At 45.8% G+C, this 17,839-nt stretch overlaps 2 protein-coding genes across 2 annotated transcripts; both read right to left on the bottom strand.

Moving 5' to 3' along the window:
* Positions 1 to 707: 707 nt before the first annotated feature.
* SNF8 (SNF8 subunit of ESCRT-II) lies at positions 708 to 8,431 on the bottom strand. Its single transcript, XM_015247896.3, has 8 exons — positions 8,276 to 8,431; positions 7,861 to 7,911; positions 6,052 to 6,190; positions 4,835 to 4,939; positions 4,147 to 4,219; positions 2,935 to 3,076; positions 1,973 to 2,047; positions 708 to 927 (listed from the first exon to the last, which is right to left on the bottom strand). Exons 1-8 carry the CDS (start codon positions 8,327 to 8,329, stop codon positions 790 to 792), a joined length of 777 nt encoding a protein of 258 aa, XP_015103382.1. The 5' UTR covers positions 8,330 to 8,431; the 3' UTR covers positions 708 to 789.
* A 4,247-nt stretch (positions 8,432 to 12,678) lies between these two features.
* GIP (gastric inhibitory polypeptide) lies at positions 12,679 to 17,487 on the bottom strand. Its single transcript, XM_072940029.1, has 6 exons — positions 17,335 to 17,487; positions 16,405 to 16,507; positions 15,124 to 15,270; positions 14,517 to 14,588; positions 13,724 to 13,825; positions 12,679 to 12,826 (listed from the first exon to the last, which is right to left on the bottom strand). The coding sequence occupies exons 2-6, from the start codon at positions 16,488 to 16,490 to the stop codon at positions 12,817 to 12,819; spliced, it is 417 nt and encodes a 138-aa protein (XP_072796130.1). The 5' UTR covers positions 16,491 to 16,507; positions 17,335 to 17,487; the 3' UTR covers positions 12,679 to 12,816.
* Positions 17,488 to 17,839: the final 352 nt, after the last annotated feature.

Genomic DNA, 17,839 nt, shown 5'->3' on the forward strand with positions numbered 1-17,839 from the left:
CAGGCAAATTAGATTCCTCTCCTACAAAGTTAGGATACCTACATAACCTTTTAAGGTTGCTATGAGGAATAAATAAGGTGTATATAAGACTGGGTGTAGGGTAGGTGTTAATAAATGATTCCTTTTCCCACCACGAAGGTTAGAGGGACCTGGTGATCATTATGGGAGGGAAAGCTAGTGAGGAACTTGAGAAACGATACTACATCCACTATTGGCTGATTCCCCTCAATTCTATTGTTTTCTCTAATCACCATTTAACATTAACCTCTATTTCCTTCACACTCATAGCTGAATCTGCCATAACCTGGAACCTCTACAGAGAAAGCTAGAAGAGACTGAAAAAGTGAATATTATTTACGGGTCCATTAGGGTCTGCTCATTTGAGATAAAGAATACTTTATAAGGAAGAGGTCTGAATTTACAGAAGCTCTAATTTTATGTCTCGGGGTTATAGAGACTAGACTGGCCAGGAGACAGATGGCCTTCATCCTAGGCCCAGCTCTACCATGAACTTGTAGATGACCTGTGCAAAAGTCATTTTATATGTGCTTGCTGTTATCTGTGTTACTCAGGTTATCCTTAATGGATAAACAAGGTTTTCTCCAATAAAGATGCAATGTGAAGGCACTTTAAAAAAATAAAATAATGGATGAAGAATATTGGGGGAAGAAAAAAACTTGGAATTTTTTTTGGTTTTTTGTCTTTTTTTAAAAGAGTTGTCCAGGTTTTATTCACCACCAGCTCCTCCCTCTTCTCCCTGCCTGCTGCCGTGCCCTCTTCCACATTTCGTCAGGGGAGGGCTTCTCTGGCCTCCTCAGCTGTAATCTCCTGGGAGTAGAGGTCAGTGAAGAGAGCTGGCAGCCAGTAGTGGGCCTCCCCTGGGGCCTGCAGGTCCAGCCACGCCAGCCCTTCCTTCAGCAGGTGTTCCTGGCAGGAAAAGGAAGGAAACGTCAATTGAGAAGGGGGCATTCCCACAAAGTAGGGCAGATAAACAATCTCCAAACCCAATTTTGGCTTCAGTGGGGTTTTTGAACTAAATCTACACGAGTGCCTTCACATATTTACACAACCAAACTGGAATGATCTGTTTAGCCTTGATCTTTGCCTGAGGTGTGAAAAATGCCACCAAGTTGCTTAACTTGTGTTGCTGTGAAAGAGGGTAATGACAAGTGGAATTCTGTGGAAGGAAGGTAGGGCTACAGAAATATTTGCTGTATGGCCTTGAGCAAATCACTAACTCCATTCCCCGAAGCCAAAAGGAGATCACTATCTTTCAGTTAACTTAACTGGGTAACAGGCAGATGTGGGAAAACCTTGGAGAAGTTAATGGAAGGGCCATATTAATCAATGGACTCACAGTTCCTACAGCTGGAAGTATGCTCCAGATGGGTTGGTTCTGCTCAATACCATCAAACAAATGTTTATGTTATCCCCACTTCACAGAAGTTTATAGTTTAACTGCCCGGGTAAGGAAGAAGGTATTGAAAGCCAGGGCCCCCTACATGTTCATGCTACTCCCCCTTCACAACATCAGCCTTTCATTAGTACTATGAAATCTGTGTATATATAAAACTATATATAATGTGCAAGATAATAGTATATAATTGTAGATATGTAATTATCATTAGTAGTTAATGATTCCCTTCATGCTGTGCTAACAGTGTTACTTCCAGTACAAACCGTATTAACCATCTGACCAGGCCCTACAGGTCAGGGGAGAGGTGCTGGGGCTCCTCAGCGGCAGTGGCAGCCTGGTCATGCCCATGTGCCAGGGTGGGAAGCCTGCCTTGCTTGAGTTCTACCTCTCAGTGCCATCTCCAGAGAAATGCTGGGGTCACTTCTAGGGTGGCAGCAGCAGCCTTCAAGGCAAGTCAGTAAAGAGAGGCTGAAGCCCCTGTCTGTGTGGTACCTGTCAACCCACCTCCTCCCATCTGGGGCCCGTCTTTTCTGGGCCATCTCAAAAGTCACCTACCAGTACTTGCCGCGCTCGCTCGGTCTCCCATTTAAGACTGGCTTTGATATCACTGACAGTCACGTAGCCATTTTTCTGAAGGAAGGAGGAATGGGGAGTGAGTTAAGAGTGTGCTTAGAACCAGCATCTTCCCAGGGACAATCAGTTTATCCAGACAGAAGGGGGAATTGCCCTTGGGTGAAGCCTAAGAGAGCACAGAAAAAGAATGTTTACAGGTTCTGGCAGAGAGAGAACAAGAGAAAAGTGACTTTCAGGGTGATAGAGTTACGTTGAGGGGTTAAGTCTTAAAAAGTGGAGTCCCTGGCACTAAAATATTAATGGAGACTTTCTCAGAGAATTCTAAAGTATGACAAAGAAAGATTCAGAATGATTAACTGATAGGAAGGAATGATCATCATCATCAGCTGTTCATAATCTCAAATATTTAAATATTCAGCCCTTGTCCTGCCTCACCTGAACCATTCCCCAATCAAGAAAAGCCCCCTCCCTCCTTTAGTTTTAATCTATATTACAGAATTCAGAAAACTGAACATGTCTTCCCTTAAAACATGATCGGGGGAAGATGATGGTGCTTAATGCATTACTGAGAAGCGGGGGGGCAAACAAGAGTAAACATTTGTTTTGAAGATTTCCATAAAGTAGTTTAAGAATCTGTCCACCAAGGAAATACAGTTAGTTGTCTGCATGTCTGTCTACTCCACTAGACTGTAAGCTCCTAGAGAGCAGGATCTACATGGCACCCACCTTTATCTGCCCCACAGCCTGGCCCAGTGCTCTGCACTGTAGCTGCTCAATAAACGTCTGCTAAATAAGCACAGGTCTGAGGAGTGCGTCCATTAGACAGTTTCACCACAAGACCTGAGTGAAGGGGGGAGATCAGAGCTGCTCCAGAATCCCCTTCCAGGCTCTCTTAATGTGTACGTGCGCACACACACTCACTCTCTGAGAAGGCACCCCCGTACCTCTGCCAGCTGCAGCACCACAGTGTGATCCATATTGAGCTCAGCTGGAACAGACTGAATGAGGTAAGTGCCGCCCACAGGGATGATGCCGAAGCCAGTGCCAAGTGCTTTTAGTTTCTTGATGGCCCTGATCAGGTCGTCTCTGAAGTGAGGAAGAGCTGCTTAAAGACCCAAGGCAGACCAGACCTAGCAACAATGCAGTTTCAGCTTTCTCTGGGCAGGACACCCTGATGGAAGACTCAAAAGGCTGCACAACATTTAACTGCATCAGTAAAAAGGCGGGGTTAAAGTGCACCAAATGGTGCTTGAACATTCAAGGAAGATAGTGTAAGAGTCAGGCCCTCCACTCTGCAAACCATTCCAACACCAGACAGAGGTAAAAAAATATGCTTACAGGAAGCCATCACGAAATGTGAATGAATGAGCTGAACTTAAGAGACAAGAGGCAGTAGTAAGAACTACGGTAAAATAGAGAATGTTTATCCATTTGAAAGGGGGTAACCCAGCTGATTATTGCCTTGTGGAAATTCAGGCCCAGTAGTGCCAGATTTTCTGATTTCTTAGTTGACAACTACTGAAATTAGGGAAGAAGAAAACCCATAAAATGTGGAGATCACACATCCAGCCCACATACTAATAGCCTTTTTTACCTTTTCTCAAAGTGGAATCACACATAAACGCTGGTGAACCGGGTCAATTTACACCCCATCTTCAAAGCCCAACTCCCTCCCTCAGCCTTTCTCAGTGCCTGCCCTAATCTCCTTAACCTCAAACAGTGTCAAGATTAGGGGAGGATATAGCTCAAGTGCTAAAGCACATGCTTAGCTTGCATGAGGTCCTGGGTTCAATCCCCAGTACCTCCTCTAAAATTAAATAAATAAATAAACCAAAAAAAGACAGACAAATGGTATTAAGATTATACACAGCCCCAAGTATGTTAAAAAATATATATATATATATTTATGCATGAAAAATATCCTTAGATGGAAATCTACCAAAATGTTGTAATCTCTGAGTTGAGAAATAATAAGTGGATCTTTTTTTAAATATCTCCCTATTTTCAGTTTTCTAAAATAACATTTTTAATGATCATAAAGAGGAATAAAAATGATTCCTAAACCAGCCTAGATGTACAAGCAGTAAGGAGAAAAGATTTCCATTTGATTTTTAAAGACCTTTCTAGACTCCAAGGGGTTGGAAGGCAAGACCTACTGGCTGACATCCTGGGCGAATTTGCCCCTCCCTTTCAGCACCTGTTGATGTAGTTCCTCCAGAGTTATCAGACCTATTGGAGAGGGGGCACAGAAAGCAGTTGAAGGATTACCTTTATGGCTAAAAAAAAACAACACGAAGGCAACATCATTTCTAAAAAAACTATAAATGCTCTCTTGATACCAAGGCTGTGTCTATAACCAATGATTTATAACTGGTTTTAAGTTTTATTAACTTCAATACAGACCGTTCAATGTGCTTACTTAAGATGACACCACTGGATGACCATTTTGAAGGTCACATTTTGGGGAGCACAGAGGTTCAGTAGGCATCACCACATCCTGGAGAAGCAGGGCAGGCCTACCGTTACTAACTAATGAGAAAATTATAACCCAGACACATCATCTATCAGGGGAAAAGGTCTATTCCCTACCTCCCTACATGTTCTGTAACAACTTCAAGCTAAACCTTCCTGGCCAAAGATCTTTGGAGAACAGAGGTAAATATTTGGGTAATTCCATTTACCCTTGGCCATGGAGACTGGCCATGGATTCAACTGCAGGAAGCACTAAGATGCTTCTCAGGACCTTATTGGCCTGCAGATTTCAGGACAGAAAAGGCTACCTTTCAGGGTTTTCTCCCTCTCAGAGAAGCCCAAAGCCCAGTCCACAGGACCAGGCACCCTCACCTCCATTCCGGTGTTTCAGGGCCAGGCACACTTCGATAATCTGGACACCCAGCTCGTAATAGAAGTCTCCCACGCCTAGCATCTCAGACCAAAATCCTTTCCCAGCTAAAAGACAGAAAAACAAAAGCTAGGTTATTCATTAGTTACATCTTTACTTTCAAAGCAAGATGAAAACATCTATACTAGTTCATACTGTCCAACCTAACAGTGACCTTCAGAAAGAAATTCCAGGCAGAAATTATTACATTTTTTAAATCTAGAGCTTAAAATATCAAATTATGCACCATTTTAAAGAACTGTCATTCACATATCTTGATGCATTTAGTGTGCAATCACAAAACTGGATATGAACAAATTAATTTTATAAATAGAAAATGATTAAATAGTGTTTAAAAGAAAAAATATCTATCCTATGAGAAGTCTTCCCACCTAGCTTGAAGTCCTTCTGCTCCACTTACTACTCAGGATCCTCAACACAATCTGACTCTTGGTGACTCCCACTAAAGAACAGGTTCAGACAGTTCTAAAGGTGGACAGTCTAAAAGGCATTTCTATTTAGCTGCTAGCTCTGGCTCAGGAGCCTATAAAAATGAGTTTCCTTTCCCAAAGAATGCAGTGAAACATAGTGGGACATATGGTCTGGACAAGGCTAAGAGAAAGAATACACAGACCTGGCATTCAAAAATCCACTGAAGATATTTTATTGAGTAAAAAATGTAGGTTATAAAGTAGTAATTACAGCATAATCCCATATATGTAAAAAAAAAGTTAATAAATATGATGAAGGTGTCTTGAAAGATATACCTTAAACTGTTAACAGTACTTTATCTCTGCAATTATGGGACAGAGTCAGGGGACTTCTATTTCCTCCTTTTCTTTTTTCACCTTTGTTGATGGACGGCCTGGTCGCATACTACCTTTATTAAAACTAAAAATTGTTTTTTAAACAAAGAGGAAAAAAAGCCATAAAAAATTCCACAGCAGATCATTCCAGGGAAGATCATTTACACCAGCTACTCAGCCTACCCTCCAACCTCTCCATCTTTCCCATCAAACTGGGCACTCAGCCAACCTGCTAGGTACTCCCTAAAGGCAACATCCTCTGGAGCTCCCTATAGGCCCTTGTAGATGTCCCAAAAGTCATGATGACAATTGGGTGAGCTTCTGTCCCTTAGAAACCCTAGGAGAACACTGGACCCCTACAGACAACTCCTTACAGGCCAGAGGATCCACCCCAATGGTGGCACACATGTCCTGGAACTGCACTCGAAACTCGGGATTCTTCCGGATCTCCTGCTTATGCTTGCTGGCGAATTCCTCCAGGTTGGTCTTGAACATGTCCAACTGCTTCGACATCTGCAGGATGAACAAGGCGGAGGTTAGGGGTAACCCAACCAGGTGATAATAGGTCCCTGGGCCAGTGGCAGGGCAAAGGCTGAAATAACCTGTCTCCTTCAGGCCTACTATTATGCTGTTTACTGTTCCCTTTCTTTTTATCCCTGTCTCACCTTCAGAGTTCTGCTATCACCAGAAATGAGATGCTATATTGTTTCTTTAATTCTAAGATACACATTCTTTTATGTGTTCCTGTTCTGAAGTCAAGATGCATCTAACAATAAACGTGCACATCTATTGTGGTGCTTTTTTTCTTTCTTTGTTCTTTTTTTTTTTTTTACAATTTTTGTTTCATTTATTCATTTTCTTCCAGTATTACTGAGATGTAACTGACATGCAGCACTGTGTAAGTTTAAGGTGTGTAGCACAATGATTTGATTTGCATCCATCATCTCACATAGACACAGTAAAGAAACAGAAAAAAATTTTTCTCCTTGTGATGAGAACTCTTAGGATTTACTGTCTTAACAACTTTCATAAATAACATACAGTAGTGTTAACTATATTCATTTTATTGGAAGGGCTGCTTTTTTCCCAGAAAAAAAGGTTATTGAATTGAAGGTGCACCTAATAATCCATTTTGCCTTAAAAATGAGGAAATGCAGCATTCACAGGGTGGGAAGTCTTCAGCCACTGACAGAAAGGCTAGATGGGAAAGAAAAGAAGCTTGATGTGAATTAGGTGTGCAGTGGTTGTTTAATCTTTGAGTTATGGACCTCCTTGGGGATAAACCCCATATACAGAATCTCTGAGGGAGGGGTGTGAGTCTACCAGATTACATTCCAAAGCCAAATAATTTTGGTTTGGGGAACATTCTGACTTCCTATTTGTATCACTCCTCTTTCCCTAATTAACAAAGCCTATTTTCAACCCACTCCTGGCCCAACATCTCCTCATTTGCTACGTATGGGAAATTCACACATTACTATAATCACCACTTCCAGTTGATTCCTGCATGTTATCTCCTCTTACGAGTGGGAGCTTTTTAAGAGCACAGCCTGTGTCTACTATCTTTCCTCAGTTCAAGTGCCCATTTCCTAGCCTCACGGCCTTCTCTTCTTCTTCACCAGTCAAAATAACTGAGTAAAGACAGGATATGTACAGAAAAGGGAAGTGTTAGAGAAGGAAACTTAGCAGAAGCCACACCCCCATCACTCACACACGCCTCTGGTATGCAGAGAGATGTGATGGTGGTAGCGGTAGGTGCCGCAGGTAAGGCAGTATTTACATGTTATTCTTAGGCATTTAAAGTAAAAACCCAAATGACCCAAATCAAACAACTCTACCACTTACTACCCATGTAACCTTGGATAAAGTACTTAACACCTCAGTGCTTTCCATTCTATATTAGGAGGAACAGAGTTCCTTCCTGATAGAATTGTCAGGAGGAATGAACAAGACAGTGTATGTAAAGAAAATGGACATGTGCCTGGGACGCACAAGCACCTAATCAAAGACGTTAGCGATCACTGTTATTAGCAAATCACCTAAAAGATCTGAGCAGCCCAGAAATGGGGATTTGCCAGCTACCCTATTTTCAGTTCGATCCAAACAATCGAAGTTATATGAAAGGTGTCCTTCCCAGCCTTATCGGGTCTCCCATGCTGCCTGGAGCCCTCCAACTCACTCACCTGGGCCAGCTGGTCCTCAGCCAAGACAGTCCCTCGCTCCTTATACTTTGCCTGTCAGACAAAGAGACCAGCATGAGTTGAGAGAGTGGGTGCTGGGGGCTCCCACTTGTACTGCCTCCTCAGAAGTATGAAAAGAGGAGGGTCTCTCAGGTGGTTTTCTTAGGGCGAGGGGGTGAGGAAGTAGGATAGACGATTCGTCTGTAATCAAATTTGGGGAAGTAGGGGAAAGGGCTAGTGGATCTGCGGATGCTGACATTCCAGTCCACCGGAAGCTGGAGCAGTTCAGTTCCCCGGGACCCGAGAAGCCCGCGTCAGATTCTGTTGGGAGGCGATGTGAAGGTACAGGGCTGTGCTCGGGAAGACTTCTGTCTCTCGCGGGTCAGGGGTGGCTGTGGGTCCGCCTCCTTCCCCTCACCTCGGCAAGCTTCTTCTTGGCGATAGCGCCGGCTCCCACCCCGCGGCGGTGCATCCCCGCCCTGGCCCGCAGGCCGCCCCGCTGCCGGGGCCCCGGGTCTTCGCGTCCCGGTATCAGCCGCCGGCTCCCCAACGCGGAAGCGCGGGCCGTGCGTCATCTCCGCGCGCCGGAAGTTTCTCTCCGACTTCCGGCCGCGGGGTGACATCGCCCACTGCCAGGGGCCTGGCGGCTCCGCCTCTCACTCCGGCAACGGTCCGCAAAACTTGATGCGACCCGGTGCTTTAGACCCACGTGAACGCGTCGGACCCTCTCAGCTTTCCGTGACTGTCCCCCCACCGCCATCGCAGCCTCCGACCGGAGGTCTGCCACTGCTCACTGGCTGTCTACAGCGTGCCACGCGCCGAGTTGGCCGCGGAGGGTTCCATATTGAACATAAAACAGAATCCGTTCCACTCTAATGAAGCTTACCTGTAGGAATCACACGCAAAGCTTCTGACTGGGGAAGGCCTTACAGTTGAGAATTTGGCCTTTGGGGTTAGATTGCCTGGCTCCATATCCATAGCTCGCGTCCACGACATATGGTCCAGTAACTTAAGACAAATTCCTTAATCTCTTGTGTTCCACTTTCTACAGTTGTGAAAGGGTAATACCTCGTGATAACTCATGAAGTTGTTGTGAGGATTAAGTCAGAAAATATACAACAAAGCATTTAGTTTGATCCCTGGCATGTAAATAAATATCAGCGATGTTTGTTATTCATCAAATCTAGGGTGGAATTAGTAATCTGTGTGTTTAGGAAGCTCCATAGGTGATTTCCATAGCATTGTTGAGTCTAACAAAAAAGGAGCAAATGGAGGTTTCTAGAGTCAGGGAGCAATAATACCAAGTTTTTGCCATAGGAAAATAGGTGACTTAATTTTAAGTCAGTTGTAGCAATCCAAAGTAGAAATGATGAGGGCCAGAACTAAGACAGTGTCAGTAAGGATAGAGAGAATGCAACTGATTCAGGACACATTAAGAAGGTGGAATGGTAAAGCTGATAAGATAAGGGCAGAATGGGTGGGAAAAGTTATCAGGATGCTCAGTTTCCTGGCTTGGGCAAAAAGGTAGTGCCATTCAAAGACAGGGATGGGAAGAGACCACAGGAAGAAATTGGGGAAATAATTAAGAGTGGTTTTGGAAAATGTTGAAATTGAGGTTTGTGGGACATCACAGAAGAGATGGTTAATTGTCATTTAGATGTACTGGTATGAAGTTCTACAGAAAGAGCTGTGCTGGGCTACAGATCAAGGAGAAACCATAAATGTGAATAATGTTACCAGAGAGACTTAAGGTAAAAGGATAAAAAGAGCAAATATTGGTGGCGAGATAGTTTAATTGTCATTTTGGGCCTTGAGAGATGATAGAGCTGTGAACCTGGTGAGTCGGGGACCCTGAAGATTTCATGGAGCAGAGATGTCATACTAGCCCTGGGCTGCCTGCCTCTGGATATTTACAAGAAAGAGAAATAGTGCTCTATCTTGCTAAAGATATTTAGCACTGTTATTTTGTGTTTTTCTGTTTTCTGAAGCAAAATCTAATGTTACTGGATGTGAGGACCAAGGCTAAAACAGTTATTCAGACTTTCAGAATTGTACCTTCAGATTCACTCTCAAAGATACCCTCAGACACTAAACTCAGATAACATAAGCCCCCTTAGACACAAACTTACTTCCTCAGACACAGATTTGTCCCCTCCAACACGTACATCTGACATCCTCTCATACATGCTGAACTCACATTTACATATTCTCACTACACCACTCTCTAACACAAAAACTCAGTCCCGTAGGTACTCACTGACACCATCTAGACACACCTGCTTCATTTCTCACTCTTTGACTTAGTGTATGATCCGTTAAGGTATACACTGTCCCTCACTCACACTCATGACCTCAGATTTGACTGTTCATCCCTCAAATGCACACATACCTGCTCAACTCCCTGAGGCACATGGCCCTTAATAAACCTCGTTACCACCTTCAAGCAGACATGTGTATTCCCTCATTCAGACACATTTGTTCTCCCCTATAATTTAAGAGAAAGTATACTGACCTGTAGTGTGCTGGTAAATGTTTAACAATCACCTCTCCAGGCTGGGCGGGAGGTGCTCTGATTTATAACATTTGCCAATTTCCAGGGTGTAAATACTCCAACCATGGCCTTTCGAGCTATTGTGTCAGGCTATCAGTGGTTTTACAACCTGCTCACAACATTCCTGACAATTTCACAATGGCATTCAGGAGCACTCTGCTTCAGAGCACCATTGAATGCTGAACATCACAGATGCTCTCACTTGCTTTAAGTAACTAGTGAGTCACTGGCCTTGTGGCAAGGTGGCTAAGAGCATGGGCTTTTAATTCTCTGCCTCATGGAGGCAGTGTCGTGCACAGTTAGCAGCTATTAGATTATCATGATCTTAAAGGATTGTGATGAGGTTTTAAATGAGATCGCCATGATTTTTTTAACAATGTTTATGCATTTGAACAAAAACCAAAAAAAGTTTTTAAAAGTCAAGAGTTTAAAAAACATGTTTAGAAAGTCCTGAGCACAATGCCTGGCCCATAGTGAGAGGTTGTACAAAATTGTTCTCTTTTTTTTTTTTTGGTGGGGGAGGATATTTATTTATTTATTTATTTATTTATCTATCTATTTATTTATTTATTTAATGCAGATAGTGCTGATGGAACCTAGGACCTTGTGCATGCTAGGCATGCACTCTACCACTGAGGTATACCCTCCCCTCTCAAAGTTTTTTTAAATAACGCTTGCTGATTCACTGAGTCTCAGATACACCCAAGACTTCAGAAATACAGATCTGAACTTCTTCCCAGTGCAATCAGTTCTATCATGGAAAATCATTAAAATATATCCTCTGAGCAAAGCCATGCTCTAAATATGTGGTACACCCTCTTAGAACTCTAGAGGTGTAGAGGAGAGGAAACCCAAAATGTTAGAGCTGGAAGAGATGCAGACTGGCAGCCCTCGGCAAATTCGGTTCTCAGGAGCGTTTCATCTGGTCATCAGAATGCCTTTAGGGGAGCGTGTCTTGTCCAGTCCATTTTCACAGTCCAGTCCTCACCATTGTTTTACACCCTCCACACTTTGCTCCTTTAGGTTCTTGGCCCAGCCCTTCAGCCAGTCCAGCATGCCACTCCCTGGTTTTAAAGGAATAATACCCCTGTGTCTTTAAATTGAGATTCAGGTGTATAAATAATACTAATAATAACAAAAGTTAACTTTTTATTGACCACTTACCTTGTACCAGGCATTATCTTAATACTTACTTCAATCCTGTGAGGATTTTTTATCTTTTTACAGACTGAAAACTGAGCTTCAGAGAGAGGAACTAACTTCCCAAGTCACAGAACTAGAGAGTGATTTGCGTCTAGGTATGTTGACTCTGGTCTGCTAAAATATGACTAGATCAAGGGGAGTGGGGAGGGGACAGTCTAGGTAAAGATAACCCAAACTAAGGGGGAAGGAGAGACAGGTTTGCCTCTTGTAGGTGCAGAGCATTGGAAGAAGGCAGCACGCTGAGGAGGAAAAGCCTTTAAACACCCAAAGACAGAGATATTGACTTTCGGACAAACTGAGTTTGCCCACTTCCCTTCCCCCTCAGTGCCATCTGCCTAGTGTGAAATCTGTAATTCTGCAAGAGCCTCTTCCACTTTCATACCTCTTCGTCTCCATATAATTCTCACTGTCATCAGTGTGATTATTTGGGTACATGAATAGATCTTCTCTGAGCTGCCCCTGCTTAAAATCCTTCAAGGACTTGCCCTTGTACTGAGAATAAAATCCCAAAGCTTTACCATGGCCTTCGAGACCTTGCCTCTGCCCACCTGCTCTGTCTCTACTTGGGATCTTGTCTCCACTTGGGCTCTTGTCTCCGTTGCCCATTTTGCTGTGGAACAATAACTCTGGCTAATATGATTAAGGTTCCCCTCACCCTTTGGCCATTTTATCCTTCCGATCTCACTCAGCTTGAATATCATTTTCTCAGAGAGGCCCTCCTGACTTCCCACTCCATCTACATAAGGCTTCTCTGTCCTCTCTCATAGCCCTCTAGTCTTTCTTCACATAACTTCTCATGTTATGTGATTATTCATGTGTTTGTGTGTTTCAAGATTGAGGTCTGTCTCCACCACTGAACTGTAAACCCCTTGGGGACAAGGACTGTGTCTATTTTCATCACTGCTGTGTACTCAGTGTTCAGCATAGTCCCTGCCTGTGTTAAGTTTCCAGTAAGTGTTTGTGGAAATAAAGGATGAATTAACAGATGGGCAAGAGCCATATCTCCTTTTCACTGGGTGGTGCGCATACACACAAACATACAGTTAGTGCTCTATTAGACAAGTGAATAGGTTTCGACAATGGGTGCAGAGATTTATTTCAGCTTAAATTTAGTTTGGCTTCTTTTGGGTATCGTGGAGTGGAACTGAGATGGGAGCTGTGTAAGGGAAGGGCAGAGTCCAGTCCTGAGCTGGGTTTGGTCAGAGTCACTGAAACCTGTGGAAAGAGGAGAGGAGTAGTGGAGAGGAGGGTCAGTATCAGCTTGGAGTCAGCAAAGTAAATTTATCCTGGCACCCAGCCATAGTTCAGCTGCTCCTATCTCCAAATTACCTTTTCAGTTGTATGTAATCAAAATGATTCAAAGAAGAACAGAGACTATCACCACCCACGTTCCTAGGGAGATTTTGTCATACTCTCTTCTCCATTGTTCTGGTCATATTCCTCTCTTCCTTCTAACCCTCTTACAGGAAGCCATCCCAGATTTGTTCCCTCAACCCCTCAACTTCCCAGCATCAAAATCTGAATATGTTGTGGTTTCCATGCCTCAGTGTCTACGTCTTAAATGAGTGTCTTGTCCCACCCTTCAGCTGGATAGGTCTCTCCATGATATTGAGCCATCCCTTGCTTCTGGGACAAAGCAGATAGAAAGATTTCCTAGTTGATGAGGTGGATTCAAGGACCACTGAGACCAGCAGCAGCCACAGGGAAGGGCAACATGCCTCTCACTCTAAGGGTTCCATCACTGAGGTGCTGTGGCACAAGGGTACAGAGGGAGAGCTGCGGACTGGTTGGGCAGTTCAGCTCAAGTGGGCAGGGGAGGTGAGAGCAACATCTCACCTGGAGGAGACTGAGGAAGTGCAAGTGGTAATAATGCTGGTCACCAATACAAACTCCACAGACGTTGCTCTCAGCCCTTTCCCTGCATTCTCTTATTTAAGCCCTATCATCCCATGAAGTGGTTTAAATAGCCCTGATTTTCATGAAATCCCCAAGGTTCAGAGAGTCTAAGTAATGTGTCAGCATGTGTTGGGGTGAAGATCTGAACCCATTTGTGACCTCCAAGCTCAAGCTCACAACCACTATGGAAGACCCCTAAAGCCATCAGACTCCCACCTGAGCCTGCAGAGCTCCCTCTGATCCACCATCCAGGCCAGCAGCTCTTGAAGCAGTAAGTCCTTTAGCAATTCTTCATCACTGGGGTTCTTGGGGAGGGAGCTGCAAAGGAGGAAGCCTCAGGCAGGCTGTTTTAGCCTGGGCCCCACCCAGAGAGAGTAAATATAGGGCCTGGGACTCCAAGGTGGTGGGACTGGGTGGGGCGGGGGTGAGGGGTACGAGTCAACACAGCTGCCTCTAGTTATCTCAGCTTCCAAAGCTCCACCCAGATCTGTCTGCCAGGGAATAGAGGCTCTTCAACACAAGCAAAGACAATTCTGGTGAGAGACAGCCCACCCATCCAACTCTACCAGTGTCCCAGAATGCATTCTAAAATCCCAAGAGATTACCTGGGGACTATTCATTGATTCCTCACCTTCCTACAGAGAGGGGGTAACTGATCTGAGGGGACTGGACTTGAGAGGGTCCCTGTTCCACAAACAGCCTTCCCAAAGTTTGGCAGGCATAAGTGGAGAAGCCAGTTTCTGAGGTCTCTTTTGCACCCTGCTCCTTGACTCTACACTAAGTCATCAGTCTTAGAAACTCTGGCCCCAAAACCCTGCCTCCATTCCCCCAAGCTTCTCCCTTAGGCCTGCGCTGACCTCCAGGAGTCCAGTGAAGACCCCTCTTTGAAATCTGAGTTTCAGAAGGGGATGCTTATCTGGGAATTGCAGGGCTCCGGAGTCTGGGAGATGGAACAGTGCGGTGGGGCCTCCTGACCCACCCCCACCCCTTCCCCTATAAGCTGACTCACCCCTGCTGCTCCCTCGCCTCCTCCTTCCTGTTAGATTGATGGGCCTCCCTCTGGGTGATGTTGTGTTTCCAGCTGGTAAAATAAAGATTAGGGAGCGGGTGGGGCTCGGAAGACTCCAGATGTCCTCCAGTCCAAAGAAGCTCCAGTCTTTTGGTACCTCAATCCAAGGAGCAGAGCTCTTTCTCCACTCAACCTCCTCACTGCTCATCAGCAGCAGCTTTTCAGAATCTACCTTGCTGACCAAACAGCGAGAGCAGGGAAAGAGACTTGGCAAAGAGAAGGAAAACATGGAGTTTACTGTTTCCAAAGTCTGAAGTGGCCACCACCAAATGCCATTGGCAGCAGGTCAGCTCCTCCTTCCCTCATCCCCAGGCCCCCAGGGATTCTCTGTGAGCCCCACACGTCTTCCCCGACTCCTCCCCTTAGAAGAAAAGGATTGGGAAATTGCCCTACTCCCAACCCCAGACTGGATTGTTGCCTGATCCAGGGTCTGGGCAGGGCCACCCTGCTGTCCGGCTTCCCATCGTCACCTAAGTGAAAGGCGCCACCTGGCGTTGTGCATCACTTAGGGCCCGGGGAGCAGGAGGGGGCGTGTGTCATGACTCACTCGCCCTTCTTCCCCTTCTGCGCCAGCAGCCAGTTCACAAAGTCTTGTTGGCGGATCTTGTCCATGGCGATACTGTAGTCACTGATGAAAGTCCCCTCGGCATACCTGGGGCCTCGAGGTTGGATGCCACTGGCCTTAGTTTGGAATCTGAGGAGCAGGGAGGGGAGAGAGAAGGAAACCAGGACAGTAGGAGCAGAGAGTGTGGGGATAAATGATTGTCACTGACAGGAGGATGACATTTGAAAAGGAACCAGCTCATTTCTTGAGAGTCAGTTTTTATGGAGACACCCTCTTGTCCATGCATCAAGCCCCTGGGACTGTATCCTCAGCTCAAGGGCCCACTTCCTGCATCCTCAGTGTGTGAGGCTCTGGCTTCTGGGCAAAGAAGGATCAAGGCTCCTTTACTTCTCTTGCCCCAGCCCGACCCGACTCAGTCCTTGGGTTCCCAGGATACGAACATTAGTGTGCTCTTACATAACAGCACTTACTCCGCGTCGTCCTTTAGCAGCCCTTTAATGCATAAACTCATTAAATCTGCACACCACCACTAGGAGGGAGACACTATTTCTATCCCCTTTTGGTGAATGAGGAAACCAAGGTGGAGAGAGATTCATTTAGCACACAGCATAATGTGACCGGGGGTCTACCCACAGGTAGTCTGGGCCCAGGTCTCTGTTCCTTAACTTCTGTGTGATGGTGTCTCTCCTTGTACATGTCTGATGGCTGTGCCTCAGATTCCTGTAGCCAAATTGACAGGGGCATATGGCTTGTCCTTGCATCTGAGAAGGCCCAATTCTTTACTCAAACTAGTCTCTCTTGGTCCTCCAAAACACAGACAGAGCCGTGACAGTTGGAAGCTGGCCTGGGTGGTTCTTTGTTTTCCCCTTGGGCCTATATGCTCCATGAGGGCAGGCAGCATCTCTGGATGACTCTCTGTGCTTGTCCTCTGGGCCCAGCCCACGGGAAGCCAGTTACAGAATTTGATCAGATGCACACAGAAATGAATGGTTAAGGCTTTCATTAGGAAGGGAGATGCTGTCATCTGTTGAGCAGTCCTTCCAGAGATCTAACCACAGTCTCTCCTGCTGCAACAGTAGCTCATAAAAAATACTCTCCGATTCTATCCTCATCTGCACTCAGACTGCTAGCAGGTTTTTTCCCTTAAGCTTCTTTCCTCTTGGCCTGGGATTCCTCCCTTTCTTGCCTCCCCCTTGAAAACAAGAACCCGGTCATCCCCCCAGCCCTCTTCCCTACATCTGACACCTTTTTTCTCACCCCTACCTGGAGGAACCCTCTTCCCTCTCTCCTAGCCCCACTGCCAGGAGCAGGGACACCAGCAGCAGAGAGACGGTCTTCATGGCCACCATCGTCTAAGGGTTGTTTCCTGAAAGAAGAGAGAAGAGGACCAGGATGGGGCAGAAGCACTTCATGCTGGTGACCCAGAGCCTATGCGGGGTCCGAAAGCTGGGGAGCACTGTGCGCTGGGGGTTGGAGCTTTACGAAGAGGCTGGAGCAACACTGGGGATGGAAGGGGTATTGGCCATTAGAGTTAGTAACTAGAAGGACATGGAGCCTGGCCAAGAGTGAACCTGCTTTTTTTATTTTTTGTTTCTTAAGTGGCGTCTGAGCAGGGTGAGAGGAGGGCATTGGGGTTGCTTTCCTGCCAGAAGAAAGCAGTGAAGGGCCTGGACAGCCCCCCTTGCCGGCTCCCAGGCTAGACATCACAGGCATGTGGTTTGGCAAGATTCTCCCCTCAGAGCCCTCTGTAGTTCACAGCGGGCCAGCCTTCCAGCTTTCAAGTCGGCTGTCACCTAAATCATCACAGCCCTCCTGCCCCAAGTGAAAACTGCAAAGATCCCATCTTGCTCTCCCCTTCTCATCCTTGACTATCTTGACTCAGGGAAGGTCCAACCCTTCTCCCAAGGGTTTGCCCCGTTTCATCTGGCTGTCTTCGCAGAGCTGAAGAGCAGTAAGGAACCTTCTTCCCAAGCCCTGAAAACCAAAGCTAGACCTAGATTTGTGTGGGCTGCAAGACCTCGTCTTCCTGCCTTAGTCACCTGGGCCTTCAAGGATCCGCTTTTATTTCCTATATAGAGGAAAAGAATGGGAGATGTAAGGCTTCTGAACGTCTCAGGGGTGCCGAGGACTGCCCCTCCCCAACCCCACCCAGTGTCTCGTCTACATCCACCCCTGTCCCAGCTGCTCTCTTACCAAGCTTCCTTCCTGGCTCTCCCAGAAGAAGGATAGGGCAGGGATCTCCTCCTTCTCCCTTCTGGTCCTCCAGAGCCTGTCTCAAGAAAGTCTGCCCTAGCTCCTTTATATCCAGGCATCATAGACCTCCTGATTAGCCTAAAAGCATCTTATCTCAAGAAATTAAGCCCACAGCTCCCGCCACATTAAGTCCGTTTTACACGTAATAAAGTTGCCCTTTCCACCTGAACTGTGTTAATGGGTGATTAACATTTGTGTATCTCCAGTCTGGGGCTGGCCTTTGGGTAGGGTAACTTAAGTGCGCTCTTTCTTCATCCCACTCCTCCCTACTGGGCACAGACCCCAGGATTCCCCTACTTCCTTTAGAAGTGCCCTCGGTTGGAAAGGGTACCCTTGGTTGGAAAGTGTGCCCTTGGTGAGGGAGGCTGAGGTAGTGTGGCGCTAGCTGGGGAGGGGGCACTCCCATAGACATTAGGTTCTATGGATCGTTAGATGTCCTGGTTAG

Source organism: Vicugna pacos, chromosome 16 (assembly GCF_048564905.1).
Source record: "Vicugna pacos chromosome 16, VicPac4, whole genome shotgun sequence".
NCBI lineage: Eukaryota > Metazoa > Chordata > Mammalia > Artiodactyla > Camelidae > Vicugna > Vicugna pacos.

Bases quoted from the DNA above. Each gene is read 5' to 3' on its own strand.
- SNF8 (XM_015247896.3), bottom strand. From the start codon at position 8,329: ATGCACCGCCGCGGGGTGGGAGCCGGCGCTATCGCCAAGAAGAAGCTT. The intron at 2,048-2,934 runs GTACGGGGGTGC...TCCTTCCTTCAG, and splicing joins TGGTGCTGCAGCTGGCAGAG to AAAAATGGCTACGTGACTGT. The intron at 928-1,972 runs GTAGGTGACTTT...TTTTCCTGCCAG, and splicing joins AGCGAGCGCGGCAAGTACTG to GAACACCTGCTGAAGGAAGG.
- GIP (XM_072940029.1), bottom strand. From the start codon at position 16,490: ATGGTGGCCATGAAGACCGTCTCTCTGCTGCTGGTGTCCCTGCTCCTG. The intron at 15,271-16,404 runs GTAGGGGTGAGA...CCTGCTCCTCAG, and splicing joins AGGGAAGAGGGTTCCTCCAG to ATTCCAAACTAAGGCCAGTG. The intron at 14,589-15,123 runs GTGAGTCATGAC...TTATTTTACCAG, and splicing joins CAGAAGGGGAAGAAGGGCGA to CTGGAAACACAACATCACCC.